Raw genomic sequence first — 26,156 nt, forward strand, 5'->3', positions numbered from 1 at the left:
GTGGTAGTCCCCTGTGATTCTCCACCTGAGTGTTCCCTTTGGTGTACTGGGTCCTCACTGTCAGCCTAGAGCAACGAGGAGCTGCTGCTGCCCAGTGAGGAGGAGAACTGGAGGATACCTGTCCCAGCCCCCTCCCCTCAGCTGGCAAGGCTCTGTCATGTGGCCCACATCACCTCTCAGGGTGTCCCAGGGAATAAAGTTCCAGCAGCCTCAGTGTTATTTGCTCTTTCAACTCCCTTGTGTTGGCTCATTCTTTTTCTGTCTTACCTCTCCAAAATAAACTAATTGCTTCAAATCCTTATCTCAGAGTCTACTTCTGGAGACCCAAATCAAAGACAGCTCCAATAAGCACACTGGGTCTGTGATTCTGGAAAAGAACCCTTGTAGTTCAAAGCCTTTGGTGAGTTAATATGCAGAAGGTGGTCAGCAAAGCTGTCTGGCTCCTTTTAGGAATGACAAAACTATGATGAAGGCAACAGAAGTCAGGCCTGGATCCACCTTCCAGGCTCAGAGCTCTGACCCTTTCTGGGAATCCTGAGTAGGGGAGGCAGATGTCAAGCCAGTGCCAGGTCAGAAACATTTTTTTTCTTTGTGGTGCTTTTTGTGCATTGCCTTCTCCCAACACAACATTTGTACTGTGAAACCCTGGAAAATGCTAAATCTCACCCGATTTGCTTTAATGTTCTCAAGGAGCTTGGCACTGTATTAGAGATGTTCAGACATTCCCACGGCCCAGTTTCTATTTAAAAACTGCCTCTCTATTTAAAGTTCATCATGGGGGGAATAAAAGAAAAAAGACTTCCAAAACTTAAGGGAACATGAGATAGATGAAAGAAAAATCCAGTTTGCTTCTAAAAAAGGCTGAAAATTATAACCATCCATGGCCTTATGTCTCAAGCCTGAGGATTTTTCCCCTTTTCTGGTTCTCTGCAAACCAAAATGGAATTTTATTATGGGTTACTCAGTGAGCTTTTTCTTGGCTCACAAACATCTCTACTCATCTGTAGCATGCCATTTAAGTTCCTCGTCCAGATGGGAGAGAATGGAACCAAAATAAAGCAGCCAGTGTCCTAGAGTTGTAGCAGTCTTCCCCCAGTGTGGCCACATTTTCCCAGTGCTTAGCCAGGGACCCAGCAAAGTTGCCTGGATCCTTGTGAGAACAACAAAACCATGATGAAAGCAACAAGAGTCAGAAAACTATTCACTGCAGGAAGTCCCAGTATCCGGTGAGAAATAAGAAATTCAACAGCACAGGATGTGCCTTGGGTCAGGGGGATGTGATAAGCCCACAGCCTTTGTGTCCTTCCCTGTGCCAGAGTGTCAGTGCCTGAACCCTCAGCTCCCCTCTGAATTCAGCTGGAGCAGCTGCTGTCACTGTCAGGCTTCCAGCCTCTACGATGGACTCCTCCACCAGCCTGCTGCTGCTGCTGCTCCTGAGCCAGCCTTGGATGGGGGCTGGTGCTGAGAAACACGCTGTGGTGTGTGCAGGAACTGCCTGCTACTCAGCCCACTGGGGAAAGCTGAGTGCAGCTGAGGCCCAGCTTCACTGCAGCAAGAAAGGGGGCAACCTGGCGACGGTGAGATCTGAGGAGGAGGCGCGGCACATCCAGCGAGCACTAGCCCAGCTTCTAGAGCCCGGGGTGCCCCTGGAAACCCAGAAAGGCAAGTTCTGGATAGGACTCCAACGGGAGAAAAGGAAGTGCTTAGACCCCAGCCTTCCTCTGAAGGGCTTCAGCTGGGTGGGTGGCGGAGAGGATACATCTTATTCCAACTGGCACAAGGAGGTCAAGAGCTCTTGTATCTTCAAGCGCTGTGTGTCCTTGATGGTGGACCTGTCCCACTTGTCCCTCTCCAGCCACCTCCTCAAGTGGTCTGAAGGACCATGTGGGAACCCAGGCTCTCCTGGAAGCAGCATTGAGGGCTTTGTGTGCAAGTTCAGCTTCAAAGGCATGTGTCGGCCCCTGGCCTTAGGGGGCCCAGGCCAGGTGAACTACACCACTCCTTTCCAGGCCATCAGCTCCTCTTTGGAGGCTGTGCCCTTTGCTTCTATGGCCAATGTGGTCTGTGGAGATGGGGATAAGAGTAAGCAGCTTTTCTTCCTGTGCAATGAGAAGTCTACTGATGTGTTCGACTGGGACAGCTCAGGACCCCTCTGTGTCAGCCCTGAGTTTGGCTGCAACTTCAATAATGGAGGCTGCCATCAAGACTGCTTCGAAGGGGGAGATGGCTCCTTCCGCTGTGGCTGCCGCCCGGGGTTCCGGCTGCTGGATGACCTGGTGACTTGTATGTCCCGGAACCCTTGTAGCTCCAGCCCATGTGGAGGGTTGGCCACATGCATTCCTGGACCCCTCGGGAAAAACTACACATGCCAGTGCCCCCAAGGCTACCAGCTGGACTCAACTCAGCGGGACTGTGTAGATGTGGATGAGTGCCAGGACTCCCCCTGCTTTCAGGAGTGTATCAACACTCCTGGAAGCTTCCACTGCCAGTGCTGGGTAGGCTATGAGCCTCGTGGCCCTGAAGAGGGAAACTGTCAGGATGTAGATGAGTGTGCCCCTGGCCACTCACCCTGCGCCCAGGGTTGCACCAACACAGATGGCTCCTTCTACTGCTCATGCGAGGATGGCTATATCTTGACTGGGAAGGATGGCACCCAATGCCAGGATGTGGATGAGTGTGAGGGCCCAGGGGGCAGCATCTGTGATAGCTTATGCTTCAACATGAAGGGGTCCTTCCGCTGCGGCTGTTTGCCAGACATGGAGTTAGCGCCAGATGGGGTCTCCTGTATCATAAACCCCACGTCCCTGGCACCATCTACAGAGCCTCCCCAGGAGGAGAACACAAGAGATAGAGAGGGAAGACTTGTGCTTTCTATCACAACATCAAGTCCAACTGGGGACCCTGAGGATACCTCCAAAGTGGCACACACAATGAGGAGACCCTTCTTCCTACCCAATGCTTCCATCACCCCCACATCACCCCAGACTCTAGCCACCAGTGGGTCCCCTGGCATCTGGATGGAGCCCAGAAACCATCACCCTAAGGTCACCATGGGCCATGAGGAGTCTACAGGTGGGGATTTCATGGTCCAACAAAGGGATGACGGCACCGATGGACAAAAGCTGCTTTTGTTCTACATCCTGGGCACTGTGGTGGCCATCCTACTCTTGCTGGCTTTGGCCCTAGGGCTGCTGGTTTACCGCAAACGGCGAGCCAAGAGGGAGGAAAAAGAGAAAAAGCCCCAAAGTGCAGCAGACAGCTACTCCTGGGTTCCAGAACGAGCTGAAAGCAAGGCTATGGAGAACCAGCACAGGTAAGGAGGACGGAGGTTGCCTAGGGTTGGGAGGGGGCAGACACAGGGAGGTGGGTGGGCAAAGACTCCTACACAAACAGGCGGGGGGCAAAGGTAGCTGCTGTCCATACTGGATGATAAAACTAACCCTGTTGCCAATCTGGAGGCATGCTGGAGCTCTCTTAGGGCAGTTGCCCTGCTTGCAGCTTGGATGCACATGGACCTCCCTCAGGGTTTAGACATGCATGGAAGGGTGCAGCAGTTTCCAATGCTGTTATCTTCTGTTTTCCATAGTCCAACAGCTGGGACAGACTGCTGAAGATGAGGTGGCCCCAGAGACACTGTCAGTCAGCTACCACTATCCTCAGAGCTTGAAGTCCCTGTCAAAAGGCGGGACCCACATCCTTCTGAAAGACTGAACTGGAATCTTAGAAAACAATTGTAAACTTGCTCCTTAAAAGTCTGGCAACTTGGAACGTGCAGGTGTATTCTAAATGTGTATGATATTCCTGAAGTGGAAGCAATGAACTGTCATGTCATTGGGGGAATTTTTGAATATTAACAATTCGCACTCATTCCCTTTTTCAAGTTCAAATATGACTGATTTCATTTTTTTTTTGTACTGATTCTGAATTACAAGTTAGGTGCTAGTGGGCTTCCCTTGAACTGATTTTCTGCTAGCTGGACTCATCTAAAAAGAAAAGGGGTCTGATAATTCTAATTAGAACTGAAATAGTTTGTTCACTTTAGTATAATGAAGACTAAGTCAATTATTGCTTAAGTATATAAAAAAGTGTTTTGTTTTGTTTTGTCAAAGGGAACATATTTAGGACTGGAAACATGTCTTTGCATTTACATTTATTCATTTTTTTCATCATAAGTCTTTTGAACTTGATGTTGCTGAAATCATCCACAGTGACCAGAAATACACTTAATTGTTTAGTTAGTAAGGAGGTAAGGAATTTAGAGATCACATATCTCACTCTTAGGTTTCTGATTACATTGGATTTATTTGCCAGTGAAACCTGAAAAATGTGTTAAGAGTTGTATGAAGAGAGTCAAACGATTTTGAAAATAAATAATCAAAAGTGCTAAAGAGAGAGGCCAGGGTTTTTTTCACAGATACTTGAATCTAAATTGGTTTAAATATTCTGATGTTAACACAGACTTAACTATTGATGAAATGAACAGTCATAAGGAAAAAGCCCAGGACAACTTGTCTCTAAGCCTGTACATCCTCAAGACACCCCACTATCAGGCTGCCCTGCCTTTATCTCAGGCATCCCTGAATCTGGGTGATTTGGCTGTAGATGGAGGGTGCACTAGAATGTCTCTCATTCTGATTGTTTCCAAAGGATGTGTGAACTAAATGACTTTCTGAGTTCGAAAACTGTCATTGCAAAGCTTTTTAGCACAGTTCACGGTTGACATTGAATCCTGACAACTTGATCCTGATCTGTGGCTGTAGCATACAAAAAAGTCAGGGACTAGTCATGTTGGATGATTCTCCCAGTGTTTCTTCAGAAACTTGTGCCCCCTTTCTTTCTTTTCCCCATAAAGAAGGGTGGGGTGGGAAGGGAGAGAGAAAGAGAGAAAAAACTAAAATCATTTGCAACTACTAAAACTACTCAAAACAACTTTTATGTATATCCTCATTTTAAGGTGCTCACTTGCAAAGATTTCCCCTTATGATGTGATCGATAGCGTGAGATTCTGCCTGTGTAGACAGAAAGGAGCTGGTATGGTCAAACTTGTTAGAGCTGCCCAAGGGACACCATGAAGCCTCTGGTGGCCTGGGGGCTTTCTCCTGACACCATGCAGAAGGACAAAGGTAATGTTTTTCCTTCCAGAGACTCCAAACTATCTCTCAGAAAAAGGGTACCCTATCGTTTCTTTTTTTGCCTTAAAAATGCAACTGTCCCCAGAGTTCAACACTGTGGGTGGGAGTAGAGGCAGGTACATAGCCAGCCTTCAGAGTTAAGTACATATTTTTTTCCTTGGCCAATTTTGAAATGTAGATGCTACAGTTTATTATTTTTTTTTTAAGAAAATGGAAAACTGCAGGGGAATGTAAAAAGAAAGATGAAGGCTCTGAGGTTTGGAATTTCTGCTTTTTAAAGTCAGTTTTCACTTGGAATAAGTGATATTTAACACTCAAGGAGACAAAAGCTGTGTCCATTGGCCATAAGACCCTTGGCAGTCTGTTGTATGGGAAACAACTCTTCGGTCATTCAGATAATTTTAAAGACTTGGCCAGATGTGTTGCTGACCAGTATCTGCACTTACATGAAATAAATGCAAATTCAGAAGTTTTACCCCTAGACCTTTACAGTTTTTCTTTTCTTTTAGTATAAGGGAGAGATTACTACTCTCGGGTCTGCCCAAGTCCTCTGTGATGCTGTGGGCCTTAAATTGGCTGAGGTTACTAACGATTTCACAGTGTTTGATTCTTCCATAGCCCTGCTTCACTTTCTGGTCTATGTTTAAATTTTTCTGTGGTAGGAATAGGCAGCCTAGTCTCCTACCTTGGGGAGACCACACAGATTCCCAATGTGGAAGCCACAGGGAATAAATGGGTTAATAAAAAGCAGTTTTTCAAAATCTGCTCCAGCAGAGTTAGCCCTCCAAAGGCCAGTGGCTATTCTTTATCTCGCTCCACTGCCCACCAGTGGCCAAGATCCTTGACCTGGATGACCTTAGGCAGATTATCTGATGAAACTACTGACTTCAAACAGATGTTTTATTTTCCCATTCAGTACTCTTGTAATTCTGTCTGAGATATTCAAACCCTTGTACTGGGGAGTTCAGGGCCACAACAATGGATAAACAAGTGTCCATCAGCTACATGGGCATTGACAAACTGCCCATTTATTCACAGGGAACCCAGGTGGGTTTGGCCATGACATAGCCAGAGAAATGGATGGGAATAAGCATGTGAAGAGGTAGCTCTGCCATGTGCAGACCCCTCCAACTATGTCCCTGGGCAGGGACAAACCAGGTGCTATTTTGTCCCTGACCTGCCAAGAAGCCGAACAAGTGAGTCCACGGGGAGAGGGAGAAGGTTCTACTTGGTAACAGTCTCAAAGGTAATGAACTTTTTTGTCCAAATAGTATTTCCCATAGTTCAATCATTCTAGGAAACTTTTAGAAAACATATTTGGGACAAACTCACTTATTTTTACCCTTCACCTCCCAAAGCAGATAATTTGAAGGGAAGGACAACTTTAAACACACAGCCCATGAGGCCCATTTCTGATTTTTAGGGACAATCATTGCTCTTTTCTTCCTTATTATTTGGAGGGGCCTGATGCAAGAGGACAGTTCTCCCTAGGGAATCTGAATGCTGAACAACATGGCCTCGAGGTACAAACAGTCATTGAGAGCAGCTTGATTATTGTAGTGGTGACATTGTGATGTTATATATCTACATGGTGTTTTCCTAGCAGCATTCAGTAGATGAATTAAGCAGTTTCTGGATTGAGGACAGGAGTGCTCTGGAGTGTGGTCACTGCCAGGCTTTGCAAGGCCATCTCTGGCCCTAAGTGTTGTTCAATGGTAGCCTAGCAGACCTTGGCAAAGACTCCTACTCACATCTTCTCATGATCAGGTAAACAAGTAGAATAAAAAGTTAACCATATAATATATGCTCATGTACACCATGAAGAAGGAACTGAGTAGGAAATGAATATCTTTTCTCTTAAACACACTTTTGCATCACTATTCTGTTTCATGTTCTAATCATGAGCACTTATCTGAGCATATTGTGATAGACTCTTAGCACAGAACAAGCAACTTTTGCAGAACATGGATTTCATCATTACTTACATTGCAACTTTCTTTTCCATAAATATTTTTTTGTGAAGACTAGAAGAGGAGAGATGAGATTTGACAAAACAAAATGTAGTCCTAACTTCAGTATTTTAAAGCAAATATAGGAAAGCCTTTGTGTATTATTTTTCTTCTGCGCTTCTCCATTGTCTAGATCAGGGAAACAGGAAAACATTGCATTCTAGCAGCTGCAAATCGTGCAATGGTTCTGCATATTTCCATCATTTTAAACAATAGGTTCAGTGTGGGAATCTGAGATATGAGCCCTTGAAAACATCTGTTCCTAACTGGCTGCAAAACCAACTGCTTAAATCTGTGTGGTTTGTGGAGTCAACTAAAATAAAAGGACGATAATCAAAATTCCCCACTATACAACAACAAATATCTTATTTGACTCCAGATTCTGGGAACTAATATTAACTAAACTGCTTTTATAAAAAATCAGTTGTGTTTTGGTGTGTTCTTAGAGTTAATGTCCATCTATTTTAGGAAGAAACTCTAGATTCCTTTCCTGAACTATTCCTTTTATCTGTAAGGTGGCCAGTGTTTTCTTTCAGCAGATTTTGTCCTCTGCTTTACTGGGCTGAAGTCCTTTTCTGCATATTTGGCTTAAGCTTAAACTATGTTGTATGCAAGCTCTTGTTCTCTAATATTAGATGCAATTATAAATGTCTGTAACCACTTCATGAACGCTAAATGAGAATTTAATTATTTTTAAGTGTATGTATTTAAGATTTGTTCCACTAATTCTGAAATCATGGAATTTTAACGTGGGGTTTATTTTCATCTTAGGCATACGTTTGTGCAGGTTGGGGGGGTACACTTGAACACAGCACTGATCCTCAGAACACAGAGAAACTGAGTGGCATCTTGCATCAGCCTCATGCAGTGGCAGGTTTTTTGTTTTTTGTGTTTTGTATTACACATCTATTTTAATAAACTCTGAAATACATTTGTTATCAACTTGTTTTAATATATTTCATAACAACTCAAAATATATGGCAGACATGCATGTATGGTCATTAAATGTATCTGTTTTCCTTTTCAAGGAGTTGCTAAAAGAAGGTAACTTGATTGCCTCATTTCTGTCTCCACCTACTGGAGGCAGCAATAACCCCAGAGCACTGGGTGGGTGCAAGGCAGTGTCCTCCTGCCTGCTCTGTCCCTCAGCACTCTGGCCTCAGGAACATGGACATACAGAGGGACTGGGCTGCAGTGTGACCAGCAGCTGAGACCCAAACCTGACTTAATGCTTTCAAATTTTGCCTTCGGATTCAGAGTCCATTCATTGGTGACTCCATCTTCACCATTATATTCTCTGCATCATTTTAAATGCATGGGTAACACTTGGCGCAGGATTAAACATGTTCAACTAGAATGATGAAAAACACCATCCTCTCATTATTATGGGAGCATTATCATCACTTTGTCATAGAAGTGTTTTCAGTTTATTTAACTAATTGGACAGGTTGGCCAGATTGCTCATTGTTTGGCTGCATATATTTTGTTTTGAGTGGAAGTTGTGGCAGCAGATGGTGGGTCAATTCTGAGTCCATCTGTTTTGCAGATCGTGAGATCGTGTACTGGCAAGAACAGAACTTAGGTAGGATCAAGTGCTCTGCTGCTATGCTAATGGACAGAACACTTGGGATAAACAGTCATTACTCAATGTTAAATAAAGCTGATCTTTTAAGCAGTCTAGTCACTAACAAAATACATTTAGAAATTTTATCTTAATATGAACAACCTTGGCTGGGCCCCAACACATACACCTCTGTATGTGCATCATAAACACAACACAGAAAAACAGAAAACCACCCACAAATATACATATACACAAACACACAAACATACACCCATAAACACACACACAATTTTAACATTCTTCTGTTTCACACTGGAAAACCTGAGGCTAGTATTTTCTGTCTTAGGAAAACCCCAAATGAACAAAAACGCCAAATTTTAATGGTTACTCCTCTTGATGACTTTTGCTATCTGCTAACTAAAATGACTTTAATGCTAGATAAATCTATCAAATATGATTAATTTACAAAAAAATTCAATTTTTACAGATGTATCTGTTACACAATACGAAACACATTAGTAACAGACAACAGAGAAGGCTAAAAAGCAAGACTAACATATTATGTACATTTCATGACTTTAAACATGACTTGAATAAGCTATTTTAAGTTCTTAGCTAACTCAAGTATATTTAGTAAAAGAAGACAGATAAACCTGAAAACAAAAAAAAGGTAAGATTGCTTTTCTCTGGATTATATTTTGACATTACAGCTGCTTAGAAAGAGAACAGTTTTCTCAACTTCTTTATACCTCCTGGCTCATCCTTCTTGGAAAAAGAAGGAAGGACAAGTAAATGGTAAAAAAGAAAAAAAAGGCAAAGGAAGTGAAAGGTCCAGGATAATCCAGAAGGCCAACAATCACTCTCTGGGAATCTGACTTAACAGTATGCTCTCCACAGGATTACCACACATGTGCTCTCTGAGACTTCAGGTGCCCACAGCCAGAATTCACCACAGCTGTTGCCCTGCACTGAAAGCCATTTGTTGGATTTTTATTTGAGATTTGTCATTGTTGACTTGGCTGTTGTAGTACTCTTGTGGTTGAAATTGGTCCATAGAATTCAACTCTGTGGAATAAGGGAAGGGAAGGGAAGGGAAGAGGAAGGAAGGAAGGAAGGGAGGGAGGAAAGAAGAAAATGATTGTCTAACTACGATGATTTACACCTGAAACTAATACAGAATGATACCGAATGTTAAGTATAATTGAAAAAAAATGTTCTCCATTAAATAAAGAATGAGTGGATGAAAAACAGAAAAGGTGGGAAGGAGAGAGAAGAAGAGGGGCTGGGGGCGGACAGAGAGAGAGGGGGAGAGAGAGAGAGAGAGAGAAGGGGGCAAGGGATAACCTAGATGTTGTGAAGATCATTGGGTCACCATTCACACATCTTCTCTTTTTGTTTGAGATAATTAAGGACTATTTGCCCTCATTGCCTCTGTAACTTTCTGGTCAACGCTTGCAGAATGGCAGAATTATATTTCTGCTGACCTTGGTTGAGGACCAAGCACGCTTTTCATTGTGTTCTTGTCACCTTTTACTGAAAAACACTGTTTCTCTCTTCCACTTCACTTTTTTTTCACTTGTTCACATAATTTATATTATAAAGCCTTAAACTGGGTTCATCATTCTGTTGAGCTCCTTCTGTGTTCAAATATCACATGAAAATAATGAAACTGGTGAAGTGGAAGAAAATAATTGTTCCTTTTACCTTTTTTCTCCAGGGTCTTCCTTTCCCCCAAAAGATTATGTCCCAAACTAAATGTTTCATTTCACTTTCTTTTTTTTTAAATTTTATTTTAATTTATTTTTTCAAATATGTTTGTCTCTGCCTCCCCCCAACACTTTCCCTTGCCCCCTCCCTTCTTCCCTCCCTCAGCTCTTCCCCTTTGGTGTTGTCCATGAGTCCTTGCTATATGTTCCTTGACTTTCCCCTTCCCTTCTTTTTCCCTGCCCCACCTCCTTCCCTCTTGTCTCTGTTGATTTCTTTTCCTTTCAGTGTTGCTGGTCTTATTTTCCTTGCATCGCTTTTCCAAGGAGGAGATACAGAGGGCCCAGAGGCATTTGAAAGGATGCTCAGCATCATTTTCAAAACCATCACTGGCCCTCTGAAGCATATAATGTCTGTATATCTTAGCCCCATCCTCTCAGTCACAGTGTGTGTCTGTTGGGCGCAGGTTTTGCATATCAGTCACATCACACCTGTCCATTATCTTTGTCCATGTTATCATCGCCCACACAATGTGGCTTTGTCACTTCTTCTTGTGTTCCTATCAGTTTTGTCTTCTACTTAAAGCTGCGTGGTTAGGTGATTGATACTTATTTGACAGGTTGCTTCCTTTACCAATAAGAATGATAACATTTTGGACATTTTCACCTCAAAGTATATTTTGTCTAACTATTAAAACTGTTATGCCTGATTAATCTGTTGCATATGATGGTCGCTAATTTTTTCAGGATTTTTGGCAATTGGCTTTTTTTTTTAAACTTTTTTCCTTGTTTTTTTCTATTACAGTTGTCCCAGTATTTCTCCCTTTGCACTCCTCCATCCAGTCTACCCACTGCTCCCACAGTAAATTCCCACACCACTGTCCATATCCGTGGGTCATTCATACATGTTCTTTGTCTAATCCCTTCCCCTTCTTTCCACCATTCCCCTCTCGCCTGACCACTTGAGCAGCTGTCAGTCTGTTCTATGTTTCCATGCATGTGGTTCTGTTTTGCTTGTTAGTTTATTTTGTTTATTAGATTCATCTTGTAAGTGAGATCTTATGGTATCTGTCTGTCACTGACTGGCTTATTTCACTTAGCATAATGCTCTCCAGTTCTATCCATGCTGTAGCAAAAGGTAGGAATTTCTTTTCCTTTCTGCTGAGTAGTATTCTATTGTGCAAATGTACCACAGTTTTTTAATCCATTCATCTACTGATGGATACTTAGGCTGTTTCAAATCCTTGGCTATTGTAAATAGTGATGTTATGAACATAGGATGCATGAGTTCTTTTGAGTTGGTGTTTCAGAATTCTTAGATGTATTCACAGCAATGGAATTTCTGGGTCAAAAGACAGCTCCATTTTTAGTTTTCTGAGGAAATTACACACTGTTTTTCGCAGTGGCTGCACCAGTCTGCATTCCCACCAATAGTGCCCTAGGGTTTCCTTTTCTCCACATCCTTGCCAATACTTGTCGATGTTGACATTGATGATAGCCATTCTGACAAGTGTGAGGTGATATTTCATTATGGTTTTAATTTGCATCTCTCTGATGGCTAGTGATGTTGAGCATTTTTTCATATGTCTATGGGTTATCTGTATATCCTACTTGGAGAAGTGTCCATTCAGGTCTTTTGTCATATTTGGCCACTTGATCTTAGCCAAAAGGCCGAGAAGCGATCTTTTGTCATATTTTAATAGAGTTGTCTGTCTTCCTGGTGTTGAGTCATATGAGTTCTTTATATACAATGTGTATTTTGGAGATTAAACCCTTATCTGATATATCTTTGGCAAATATGTTCTCCCATATGGTCAGTTCCTTTTTCGTTTTGATAATGTTTTTACTTTTTTAAATTTTCAGCCTTTTCATGTCTCATTTTGTTCTTCTCTTGTAAACAATAATGCTGAATTTTGCTGTTTTTTCTTTAACCAAAAGCCATTGTTTTGCCCCCAGTAATGGGATTTGCTAGCTATCTGATGGCACGCTGATTATATCGACTGTTCTCATAAGAGAGAAGGCATCCTTTTGTTTTCACAGTGATAAGCAAATATTCTGGATATGTATTTTGTTTCTCTGTCGACATTACTTCTGTCAGTAATATTATTACAGAATGCCTTATCCATCATCATTGTATTCCACACAACAGTGCCTCTAAACAGGGACCCACTGACAGCAAAGGAAGTGTGGCAATGGTTTCAGAACCACAGAATACACTAACAACATGTGCCATCACCTAGAAACAACCGGCTCTGACAGAATGGTGGTGTCACTTGCTGAAGCTCAGGCAAGCCCCAGCTGGAAGACACCTGGTATAAGTCCGTGCACATGAATAACAATCTATTTTATTCTCAAAAAAATCTTAATCCATAAGTGAGCTCTATCTATTTCTAGTTATGTGGACATTTCCATCTCAAACTCCACAGGTCCAAAACTGAATTTCTTATCTTCCCCATCATAAAAATTGATTTTTTTCAGCATTCTTCCTAGTCTCAGTTTATGACACTATCGTGTACCCAGTCATCTGAGCCAGAAATGTAGTGGTTATCCTAGATGTCATACCTTTCATAAACTCCAATTTGAAATCTGTCATTAGGTACTATTAATTTTGCTTCCAAAGTAACTTTCAGTTCTATTTCCCCCACTCCTCACTGCATCATCTCATTGTTCTCAACTCTACTTCAGCTGTGCATTCCATTTAATTTTTCTGTTTGTCCCTAATCTGTTCCCCATCCCCTGTGTAAACAGTGAAGTGGTTATCTCTTTTAAAAAGAAATTTTTTATTGTTCAAATACATTTGTCTCCATTTTCCCATCATCACTTTCCACTGCCCCACCGACCCTCACCTCCCACCCTCAATCCTTCCCTACTTGAGGTTTGTCCATGGGTCCTTTAGACATATTCCTTGATTTGACTGTTCCCCTTCTTTTCCCTGTTATCCACTTCCCCCCTTCCCCCTTGTTACTATAGGTTTCTTTTTTTGTTCAATGTTGCCAGTTATATTTCCCTTGCTTGTTTGTTTTATTGATTAGGTTCCACTTATAGATGAGATCAATTCTGTTTGTCTTTCACCCCCTGACTTATTCTACTTAATATAATGCTCTTCAGTTCCATCTATGCTGTCGCGAAGGGTAGTAACCCTTCCTTCCTTCCTTCCTTCCTTCCTTCCTTCCTTCCTTCCTTCCTTCCTTCCTTCCTTCCTTCCTTCCTTCCTTCCTTCCTTCTTTCTTTCTTCTGTGTGGTATTCCATTGTGTAACTGTACCAAAGTTTTTTGATCCACTCATTTGTTGGTGGGCACTTAGGTTGCTTCCAGCACTTGGCTATTGCAAATTGTGCTGCTATGAACATTGGGGTGCATAGGTTCTTTTGATTTGATGTTTTGAGATTCTTAGGGTATAATCCCAGTAGTCGAATAGCCAGGTCAAAACCAGCTCCATTTTAAGGTTTTTGAGGAAATTCCAAACTGATTTCCACAGTGGTTGCACCAGTCCGCATTCCCACCAACCGTGTACTAGGGTTCCCTTTTCTCCACAACCTCGCCAGCACTTATTGTTTGTTGATTTGTTTATGATGGCCTTTCTGACCTGTGTGAAGTGGTATCTCATTGTACTTTTAATTAATATTTCTCTGATGGTTAGTGATGGTGGGAATCCTTTCATATGTCTCTGGACCTTATTTATGTCCTTCTTGGAGAAGTGTTTGTTCAGGTCCTTTGCCCATTTTTTAACTGGATTATTTGTCTTCCTGGAGTGGAGTCATGTGAGTTCTTTAGATATTTTAGAGATCAAACTCCTGTCTGGGTATCATTGGCAAATATATTTTCCCATACAGTTGGTTCCCTTTTCATTTTGCTGATCTTTTCTTTAGCTGTGCAGAAGCTTCTTATTTTGATGAAGTCCCATTAATTCTTCTACCCTTTATATCCCTTGATAGTTTCCTGCCTGTGTTCTCCACTAGGACTTCTATGGTATGATGATATATATTTAAGTCTTTTCTCCAGATTGAGTTTATTTTTGTGTATGTTGTAAGTTGGTGGTTGAATTTCATTTTTTTTTGCATGTAGCTGTCCAGATATCCCTACACCATTTGTTGAAGAGGTTATTTTTATTCCATTTTATGCTTCTGTCCCCTGTGTTGAATATTAATTGACCATAGACACATGGGTTTATTTCTGGGCTCTCTATTCTCTTCCATTGATCTATGTGTCTGTACTTATGCAGGTACCAAATTGTTTTGATTACAGTGGCCTTGTAGTATAGTTTGATGTCAAGAATTGTGATCTCTCCGATTTTGTTCTTTTTTCTCAAAATTGCTGCAGGTATTTGGGGTTGTTTATGGTTTGATATAAATTTTTGAAATGTTTGTTCTATATCTGTGAAATATGGCATTGGCATTTTAATAGGGACTGCGTTGAATCTATAAACTACTTTGGGAAGTATGGACATTTTGATGATGTTAATTCTCCCAGTCCATGAATGTGGTATATGCTTCCATTTATTTGTGTCTTCCTTAATTCTTTCTTCAGTATTGTATAGTTTTCTCCATACAGGTCTTTTACCTTCTAGGTTAAATTTATTCCTAGGTACTTAATTTTTCTTGTTGGTATAACAATTGGATTTATTTCCTAAATTCTGATTCTGATATTTAATTGTAGGAGAACAAAAATGCCTTTGATTTCAAAATATTGAGTTTGTATCCTACTGTTTTGCCAAATTCACTTTCAGGTTAAGTAGGTTTTTGGTGGAGTCTATAGGGTTTTCTATATACACTATCATGTCATCTGCCAAAAATGATAGTTTAACTTCTTCCTTTCCTATTTGGATGCCTTTTATTTCTATTTCTTGTCTGATTACTGTGGCTAGGACTTCCAATATTATGTTGAATAGAAGTGGTGAAAGCGGATATCCTTGTCTTGTTCCCGATCTTAGTGGGAAAGCTTTTAGTTGTTGCCCATTGAGTATGATGTTGGCTGTAGATTTTTCATATCTGGCCTTATTATGTTGAGGTATGCTCCCTCTATTCCCACTTTGCTGAGTGTTTTATCATAAATGGATGCTGTCCCTCATCAAATGCTTTTTCCACATCTATTGATATGAACATGTGGTTTTTGTCTTCACTTTTGTTTATGTGATGTATTATGTTTATTGATTTGCAAATATTGTACCATTCTTGCATCCCTGGGATGAATCTCACTTGATCATGGTGGTTGCTCTTTTTAATGTATTGTTGGGTACGGTTTGTGAATATTTTGTTGAGGACTTTAGCATCTATGTTCATCAGCGATATTGGCCAGTAGTTTTCTTTCCTGGTTGTGTCTATATCTGGCTTTGGGATTTGGATGATATTGGCTTCATAAAAAGAGATTGGGAGGCTTCTCTCCTCTTCAATTTTTTGGAATAGTCTGAGAAGTACAGGGGTTAGCTCTTCTTAAATGTTTTGTAAAATTCTCCTGTGAAACTGGCTGGTCCAGGGCTTTTGCATGTTGGGAGGTTTTTGATTACTGCTTCAGTATCACCAGCTGTTATCAGTCTGTTCAGGCTTTCTTCTTCTTCTTCTTCATTTAGTGTTGGAAGGTTATTTTTTTCTAGAAATTAGTCCATTTCATTGAAGTTTTCAAATTTCTTGGCATTTAATGGTTCATTGTAATTTCTTAAAATCCTTCTATTTTTGTAGTATCAGTTGTTATTTCTCCCCTTTCATTTCTGATATTACTTATTTGGGTCCTCTCCCTTTTTTTTCTTGATGAGTCTGCTTAAAGCCTTGTTGATTTTGTTTATCTTTTCAAAGAATCAGCTCTAAGATTTGTTGATCCTTTGAATTGTTCTTTTATTCTTTATGTCATTCAATTTTGCTCTGATCTTGATTATTTCATTCCTTCTACTTGCTCTGGGAATTGCTTGTTCTTTCTCCATTTCTTAAAGCTTTAGGGCAAGGTCATTTATTTGAAAAATTTCTATCTTTCTTTGTTAGGCCTGTATTGCTATAAACTTCCCTCTCAGGTCTGCCTTCACTGTGTCCCATATGGACTGTTGTGTGTTCACTTTTATTTGTTTCCAGAAACATTTTGATTTCCTTCTTTATCTCATTATTGACCATTGATTATTTATTAGCATGCTATTCAGTCTCCATGAGTTTGAATATTTGTAAGTTTTTTTCCTTGAGATGGGTTTCTAGTTTCAACCCCTTTTGGTCTGAGAAAATGCTTGTTATGATATCAATTTTCTTGAATATTTTGAGGCTTGTTTTGTGTCCTATTATGTGGTCAGTCTTTGAAAATATTCCATGTGCATTTGAAAAGAATGCGTATTTTGCTTCTTGGGATGTTAAGTCCATTCGATCTATTGCATTACTTATTTCCACAATATCTTTGTTGATAATTTGTTTGGAAGATTTATCCATTGTTGAGAGTCAGGTGGTAAAATCCCCTACTATCAGTGTATTGCTGTCTATATCTTTCTTGAAGTCCTCCAAGATTTTCCTTATGTATTTGTGTGCTCCTCAGTGTGCATATAGATTTAAAATGTTTATGTCTTTTTGTTGGATTCTTCCTTTGAGTATTATGAAGTGTTGTTCTGGATCTCTTTATATGGCCTTTGATTTGCAACCTATTTTGTATGATATAAATATTGCTACCCTTGCTTTTTTTTTTTCCTGCCCACTTGCTTTGAATACCTTTTACTTCCCTTTACTTTCAGTCTGTGTAGATCTTTTGTTCTGAGATGGGTCCCTTGTAGGCAGCATATGTGTGGGCCATGTTTTCTTATCCATGCAGCTACCCTATATATTTTGACTGGAGCATTTAATCCATTTACATTTAAGGTTATTATTGTTAGGTACTTATTCATTTTTTCCCTTTGTCCCTGTGTTTCTCTCTTTCTCACTCTTTTTCTTCACCTTCTTAAAGCAATCCCTTTAGCATATCTTGCAGCGCTGGTTTGGTGGTGGTGAACTCTTTCAGATTTCTTATTTTTTTCCTGGGAAACTCCTCACTTCATTTTCTATTTTAATTGAGAGCCTTGCTGGGTAGAGCAGTCTTGGTTCCAGTTGTTTGTTCTTCATTACTTGGAGCATTTCTTGCCATTCCCTTCTGGCTTGCAGTGTTTCTGTTGAGAAGTCAGCTGACACCTGTATTTGGGGCCCCTTGCGTGTTACTACCCTTTTCTCCCTTGCTGCCTTTAGGGTTCTCTCTTTGTCTTTGATATTTGCCATTTTATTTATGATGTTTCCTGGAGTGGACCTCATTGGGTTCCTCTTGAATGGGACCCTCTGTGCTTCCTGGACTTGTGTAACTTTTTCTCTCCTCCAATTAGGAAAGTTTTCCATCATTACTTTTTCCAGCAGGTTCTCTATCCCTTGCTCCTCTTCTTCTCCTTCTGGTACCTCTATTATATGGATATTATTACATTTCAGGTTGTCCTGCATTTCCCTCAATACCTCTCCATTCTTTTTGAGTCTTTTTCATTATCTTGATCTTTCTGGGAGCTTTATTCTACCTAGTCCTCCAGCTCACTGATTCGATCCTCTACATCCTCTAACCTCCTTTTGATCTCTTCTACTGTGTTCTTCAATCAAAAATTTTATACTTTATTTCCTCTTGCCTCTTATTGACAGTTTATGTCCTTTTTTATGCTGATATAGTTTGCAGTAAGTTCCTTGTAGTTTCCCTGTGGTTTTGGGGATTCTCTTTGAGCTCACTGAGCTCAGCGAGCTTCCTTAGAACCATTGTTTTCAACTCAGTATCGGAATGTTGATTTGCTTCTATTTCATTTATTTCTTTCTCGGGATTCTTCCTTTCCTTTTGATTTGGGTGGAGTATTTTGTCTTCCCATTATTTGTGAGACCCTTCTTTTTTACTTCTTCTTAAATTGACCTGTCTTGATCTCCTGACTTTGTGATGTGAACTTCTATGGTAGAAGATCATTCCTTTTTCTTTCTAGATCTGCTTGTGATAATGCCAAACATTGACTCTCTCTGACTTTAGGCAGTCTTTTTGAAACTTCCGGGAATCTACTGTCTGTGGCTATCTCCTTTAGTTGTTAATCTAGTCACTCTGCACTCAGCTGTCAGGCTTAGACACCACAGGCTGGGGCAGAAACCCTCCTGTGGGCAGGGTTATTGTGTCCTCTCACACTGCTGGCCACAGTGGGTGTGGTCTGCCTGAGAAATATGGCTGCTGCTCTATGGGGCAGGATTCAGCACTAGAATCCCACTGGCTGCTCCTCAGTTCTCTCCCTAAAGCCTCCATCTCCAGACTCTCTTCAAGTGTCTTTAGACCACTCTGTGTCCCCTTTATCCAGGTATCTACTATTTGTGGCTGCAACTCTGTACTCAGCAATCAGATTTAAGCACCATTGGCCAGGGCAGAGCCTCATGAGGGTGTGGCTTTTTTGTTCTCTCATGCTGTTGCCCCTCAGGGGAGTGGTCTGCCTTAGCAAGATGGCTGCTGCTGTATGGGCAAGGAGTCAGCATTGGGACCCAGCCAGCTACTCTCTCAGTTTTCTCCCCAAAGCCTTCTTCCCTAGTATCTCCTCCAGTGTCTCTAGCCTACTCTGCTTCTGCCTTTGCTGGAGCCCAGGGTAAGTGGCTACAAATGAAAATGTATGCATTGGCCCTTTAAATGGCTCTTTACATTCCAGCCACCCATCTCTGGCAGACTTCAACCCCACCACTTTTCACAGCTGGCATTTATCTGCATACTTTTTGGGCTCTGGTGCTGTAGGCTGGAGGTCCCCATTTATGGTTCAGACCACATTCTTCTCAGGGGGATCCAACTGGCCATTTATATATATCCTTCTGGCACTGCTGCCCATGGGCACCCAGTCAGCCTTCTCAAGTCTCTACTACACTCCTTACCAGTTAGGTTGTGCTAAAGCCGATTCCCTTGTCCAAGATTATAAGGCTCCTCTCTCGCTATTGTTCAATTGTTTGTTCTAGGTGATTTCTCCACCATTTATTTGTAATTCTAGAGTGTTCCTGCGAGGAGGTCAGTGTGACCTCCATTCACTCCTCTGCCATATTGAAGTCCTTGGAAGTCTATTTTTCTTTTACCCAATCAAAAAGCTGTCATTTCATGGGAGGAGTTAACCTGTTTACATTTACTAAGGTTACTCGTGTGTGCTGGCTTATTTTCTATTCTAACATGTTTCTTGGTCGTCCTTTTTTTGTTTCTTTTCAATATTAGTTTAACTTGAGGTTCTTTGTTCTACTCTTTCCCTCTAATCTTTTAAAATTTTATAAGGACTATTTGCATTCTCCAAATACTTATCTTAATTTTTTACCTCATTTACATAAACCCATGCCTTCCTCTGAATGTCTAGTGTTCATCATTAGTGATAGCGTTCTCCCTGAAAAAGAAAGACAAATATTACAGCTATCTGTTATTTCTCTGTCCCTTCTTCTCAAACTACCTGAGCCTGTGTCACCATCATCTACCTTGATTGTATCTAAATTTTATTTTTCAACTATGTAGTTTTACAATAAACAACTCTTTAGATGCCATAAATTTTTCAAGATTCTCTTCTCATATTCCCTGATTATCTTGGGTTCAGTTTTCATAGACATGGAGCTAAAACTGAGTAATTGTGTTTGTTTGCTTTTCCCTTTTTCTGAGAAAGTTATGGAAAAACGAATTTGTTTTTTGTATCCTTGCATGACTGAAATGTCTTTTTTCCCAACCAAATGATGGTTTTCCTAAACATCGATTTCAGAGATGTAAACAATAAGTACCTAACAATAAGTACCTAACAATAAAAAACAAAAGAAAATTTTATTATTTTCCTTTTCTGTTGTGTTCTGAGGTTGCACTTCAGGGGAACAAGTGGTTATTTTTCCCTATCCTGCCTGCATGAAGTGAGCACTTTCCATCTCAGGAGGGTGTTTTATTCCAGTAGTTTTTGGAACACTTGTTGGGGGTCCCCTGAGGCCCCCTGAAGGGCTTGTTAAAATATAGACACCTAGGTCTCAGCCCAGAATTTATGAGACAGCATGTCTGGGATGGAGCACAAGAATTTACCTTTCTGACAGGTTTCTGAATGAAGCTGCTGCTGCTGGTTAGGGACTCCACTTGGAGAACCTCTGTTTTATTCAGTTTGGGATAAATTTCTTCTCTTATTATTGTGAGTATACACTCCTAGGCATTCTCTTGACTCATTCTGGAAACAATTTTTAATTGGTACGATATCCCATGTCTCCTTTTCTTGTCTTCAACATTTTCCATCTTTTTTCCCTCTCACAGAGCATTGTGAAATGTTATCTTTTCCTCAGCCCTTCAATGACCCTTGCTTGTCCTACTTTTTTTCCCGAACACTGATCACCTTCTAACATAGTATATAGTTTCCTTTCATACAACTTATTATTTATTGTCTATATTTATATACATGTACACTCTATCAGAGCAGCAATTTTTGTCTTTTGGTATCTGATATGCCCAAGGTACCTGAACACGAGCTAGGCACAGAGTCGTGCTCAGTAAAAACCCCATTCCTTCCCCCAAAGCCATAGCTTGATTTCCTCAAGAGGAAGCTGGGTCTCTGAAGAAGGACTTCTTTTTCAGGAATTCTGTAGTGGCCTCACATGAAGGCTCAGTGGCTACATGACACACCTTCTTAAGAGACTAAGGCACTTGAGGGCAGAGGTGTATCTTTACTGTGCCTCACATAGTGCTTTACAAGTTGAGTTCAACTATTTTTTAAACTGAAGACCAGCTGGATATATTATTTCATGAAACGTGTTATTAAAGCAATGTGGGGAAAAATTCATTGAACTTTTACTTACAAGGTATGAAAGTAGTATTTATTTATTGAGAAACAGGCAGTACTCCTATCCCCACTTTATAGATAAAGAAGCTGAGTCAGAGAGAGTTTGGAAAACTTGCCCATAATCACACAGCTCATAGGTGATGAAGTGGGGGTGTGAAATACTACCGTCCCACTCTTAGCCATGAGGTCTCATTGCCTTCCATTATATCTGAATGGGAACTGGTCCTGTAATTTAAAAGTATCATTTAGTGATAAGCTGTTTTCAACCTATTCAAAATAGGAAAGGTGGAACATTAAGAAGTTATGGGTATTTTTAATACTCACACTTGTGAAGTACCCAAATGCACACACACTCACATTGGGGCTAGAACTACTTAAAAGCTCTGCCATCCCCAGAGAGATTGCATAACATGAGATGCATGATCTGAGGGCAGATCCCATGATTGCACCCTCATTGATCCACCATAGTGATCGTGTGCACTCTGTCTTGGTCAAATGATGTTTGTGTGTAGTAGAGGAGGAGGAGGAGGGAGTGAAGTATACATGAATCACCCTGTAGTTACATCCCGCCATTAAAGGCTACCTCTCAACTGAATTTTCATAGACACTGATGGAAATGTAAATGCTGCAAACTCTTCAAAAACTGTTGATTTCTTAAAGAGTTAAATATGCACATATCACTCAGAAATTCCACTCTTATAGTTAAAGGATATGAATCCATGACCCAAAGTCTTGGCTATAGATATTTACAGGAGATAGAGTCTCAATTTGGAAACAATTTAGATATTCATCAACAAGTACATAGATAAAGATTGTGGTTTATCCATACAGTGGGATATTCCTCATGAAAGGAAGGAAGGAAAGAAGGAAGGAAGGAAGGAAGGAAGAAAGGAAGGAAGGAAGGAAGGAAGGAAGGAAGGAAGGAAGAAAGGAAGGAAGGAAGGAAGGAAGGAAGGAACTTCTGATATACACAATGACCTGAATGAACTTCAAAAGCATTGTGGTGAACAAAGTAAGCCAGACACATAAAAGTACACCCTGTATAACTCCATCTCTATGAAATTCTAGAATAGGTAATAGTAATCATTAGTGATATAACGTAGATCAGTAGATATGTGAGGGTGGGAGCGATAAGTGACCACAAAGGACACTGAGTCACCTGCATGGATGGAAATAGTCTTGATTGGGTGGTGGTCATATGTGAATACTTGCATTTGTCAAAATTCATTAAGTCAAACATGTAAAATGTGTACATTTTATTGTATGTAAATTATACCTCAATAAAGTTGATTTTAAACTTATGTTTATCAATGTTGTGAATAAAATAAATACGTGCAAGTTGTAGTCTGTATTTTTTTAAAAACAAGGAAACATGATTGCTTTGGACTTAATTTTTTCACAAGTAGTAAATAATGAATGGCTTTATTGTGGACTGGTTAGCCTTCTATTACGTGAATTTTGTCTGTTGTTGTTTGTCTAAGTCTTCTGCTCAGCTTTAGTGATTGGAAGATACCTCTTTCCATGGCCAGTCTTTTCACTACCTCTCTCCAAGCCAGCACAAGAATGAACCCCCCTCATTTTATTGGCCTCTATCAAAACATTCAAATACACCATGAAGAAAAGGCCTCTTCTGTCTGCTCCAAGTTCCCTTTTCTCTCTCTTATACTGAATATTAACTTTTTAAATGTGCAGTTAACATTATTTTATCCTCCATCTTTAGAATCACCTAACTGTATTTCCTTCCTTGAAATGGCCACCGGCAAACCCTACCATTTGGATTTGGGCCCAGTAATTTTAAGCGATCATCTTTTTCTATAGAAATAACCTTCCATGTTATTAAAATCTATAAGTAAAACAACCTTGAAAAAGCTCTTGGGCACTGCAGATGCCAAGTTTGAAGTGAAACCAGTGTCAAAAATAAAGTCATGGACTTTCCTTAAAAAGCTTTTTCCCTTGCACAGAGGAGTATAGATTATGAGAAAAACTTCTTTGATGCTAAAAGATTGGATTTGATGTTTAATGATTTGTGGCTGCAACTGAATGTTGCTTTAGTTACGTATTGAACGGTTTTCAGCACAACATATTTATCTTTTTCGAGTATAGGAAAAGATAATTCATTTGAAGCTTGTTATTTCAAAATCTGGAGTCACATGGTCTGGCATGAAGTCATCTATTAGCTTAACACACAAGAAAACAACCCAAAAAATAAAATAATAAAATAAAATAAAATAAAATAAAAAATGTTTGTTGGGGAAATGAGGTTTATTAGAGATTTTCAGCTAAGCTGTTTGGCCTTAAAACTTCATCTTTGGGGACACTTATCTGAATGTTTACATCTATTTATGTAGAATAGGTATGTTATAAATTATTCTTACATAAGTGTTAATGGATAAATACTGTTCAGTATCTGTTCTAGGTATTTTATTCTGCTTCTATTTGTTTTTTTAAACAGACTTGTAATATTTGTCAGTGATTGTGTCTGAATTTTATAGAGCCTGGTTGACAGAAGACTTATTTTTCTAACTCATGACAGAGTTCAGAGATGGGAGCCCCATTGCTGCTCCAGCCAAGCTTAGCTGTCCTCCATCTTTTTTGTCCTCCATCACCAGTGTGTCACTCTCACCCTTGTGCTTACAACTTGGTCTTGCAAGGCAGTCCTTTTCATTTTTATTTTTTAAATTATTTTTAAATTGAAATAACATTTATATGCAATGAAAGGTACTAATTCCAACTATACATGAGTTTTGATACATATATACACCCTCCAAATAATTGCTTTAATCTAACATAGTACATTTCTTCACTCAGAAAATTTCATGTGCTTTCTCCCTGAAGTTAATCCCCACCTCCATAGACAAAATAGTGCTCTGCTTTATATCACTATGACTTATTTTTGCCTGTTCTATAAATTCATATTGATGGTGTTACAGTTTAACAAGTCTAAGTATGCCATTTTGTTAACTAGATTTTTGCTTATATGACCTAATTTTTTTCATTTGATAATCTTTTCCTGTTTCTTGGGGGGGATTCTATTCAAGTATTCTTTTTAAATTATTATTATTTTTTTAGAATTTTCAGTTCTGCAGACAAATTGAGCTGAACATACAGTTACTATATGCCTCCTTTCGTCATTATTGCACAATTTCCCTCACTATTAACATCTTGCATTGGTACATTTATTACAACTCACTGGCCAATTTGATGCTGAAGTTTATAGTTTACATTGGGGTTCATTCTTCTTTTGTTGTACATGCTTTTTGTTGACAAATGTGTAATGGCATGTATCCACTTTTACCTTATCATACAGAATACTTTCACTACTCTAAAGATCCTGGTGCTATATCTATTCACTCTCCTCTCTCCGTCTCCCCTGAATGCTTGGCAAAAGATGATATTTTTAGTGCTTCCATAGTTTTGTCTGTTCTAGAATATCATTTAGTTGGATTCATGCAGTGTGTTGCCTTTTCACACTGGTTTAATACATCATTTCTTTTTAGTGCTGATTAATATTTCATTGTCTGGATGTGTCACAGTTTATTTATTAACCTACTGAAGAACATCTTGGTTGCTTCCTTCTTAGTTCTAGTAATTGTGAATAAAACTCCTGTAAGCACTTGTGTGCAGATATTCATGTGGATATAAGTTTTCAATTCATTTCTGTAAATAGCAAGGAGTATGACTAGTAGATAGTATGGTAAGATTATGTTTATTTTGTGGGAAACCAACAAACTTTCTCCCAACCAAAGTAGCTGTACCAATTTGCATTCGTACCAACAATTAATGTGAATTCCTGTTGTTCTAGCATTTGGTGTTGTCAGTGTTTGGGACTTCAGCCATTCTATAGGTGTGTAATAGTATTTCATTGCTTTAATTTACATTTTCCTCATAACATGTGATGTGGAGGTTTTTCATATGCTTACTTGCCATTTTTTTGTATATCTTTTCTGGTGAGGTGTGTGTTCAGTTTTTTTCACAGATTTTTAATTGGGCTATTTGTTGTCTTATTGAATTTTAGGAATTATTTTGTATATTTTGGATACTAGTCCTTTCATCAGATATTTGTTTAGCAAATATTTTCTCCCAGTCTGTGGGCTGACTTTTCATTCTTTTAACAGAAGTTTTTAGTTTAAATTCCTCTAGTGGATGTCAGGAGCTCAGTTGAGCTGGCAAGAGAGGGAAAGATAAACTGTAAGATGTTGGAGTAGCTGGATAAAGAAATAATGAGCCAAAATGAATAAAGAGTGAAACCTCTAATCACTTACTGAAATGGTATAAGCAAGAATCCAAAAACAGAGAGTGCCAACTCCCTTGTTTCATTTCCCTTTGAAAGGTGCACTGGTAGAGGTGAGCTGGATCTGCAGAGACATGGAGGTGTTCTCACTGTAGAGGGAGCCCTGAAAAAAGGACTCCAGCCATTTTATGGACCTGAAGGTGGAGGAGAGATGGGGATTATTAGGAATTAACTGAGTCAAAGTGGGGAAAAATGTCTTCAAGTTTTCTCTTCCTCTAGAAATAGACCTCAGCAGGGGTGCCTAACGAAGACCTCTGTTGCAGGCCTCAGTAAACAGACCTAGATATGGAGGTGCCCAGGGCTAGGAGTTCAAATATGCAAAGAGTATGCCCAGCTATGCATGAGTACTGGGTCCTCAACCTCACCTCTCATTGCTGTGTTCCAAGCATAAGGTGGGGAGGACAGCTTCCCTCATGATGTCTGTTAGGTAAAGTATCTGCAATTACAAGTGGTCAGGCCTGAAAAATCACACCAAGGCTGTGGCCAGGAGTTGAACTCCTCATTGGGTTTTCCTGATTTCTTTTTATATGATCATTTAGTTGTTGCTCTAGAAGTTATATCATCACAGTCCCCTTAGAATTAATACTGTACCACTTCATGTAAAATATAAGAAACTTGCAATAAAATAATTGCATTACCTATGTCTTTTGCACTATTTTTGTTATATGTTTTATACCTACAGATTGTATAGATCCTACA

The 26,156-nt window shown here is 40.0% G+C and overlaps 1 protein-coding gene across 3 annotated transcripts in view; it reads left to right on the forward strand.

The window, feature by feature from the left end:
• Window positions 1-1,303: 1,303 nt before the first annotated feature.
• CD93 (CD93 molecule) overlaps window positions 1,304-26,156 on the forward strand; it is a 38,790-nt gene continuing 13,937 nt past the window's right edge. For 2 of the 3 annotated variants that reach the window (XM_054572903.1, XM_054572900.1), the window contains exon 1: window positions 1,304-3,313. In XM_054572903.1, coding sequence (XP_054428878.1) covers window positions 1,398-3,313 — 1,916 coding nt within the window. In that variant the 5' untranslated portion in view covers window positions 1,304-1,397. Of the gene's footprint in view, window positions 3,314-3,586; window positions 8,035-26,156 lie in introns of those variants that run through there. The other variant, XM_054572901.1, reaches the window with a different exon arrangement.

Source organism: Pteronotus mesoamericanus, unplaced genomic scaffold, assembly GCF_021234165.1.
Source record: "Pteronotus mesoamericanus isolate MK-2021 breed Mesoamerican mustached bat unplaced genomic scaffold, CSHL_Meso_final contig_245, whole genome shotgun sequence".
Lineage (NCBI taxonomy): Eukaryota > Metazoa > Chordata > Mammalia > Chiroptera > Mormoopidae > Pteronotus > Pteronotus mesoamericanus.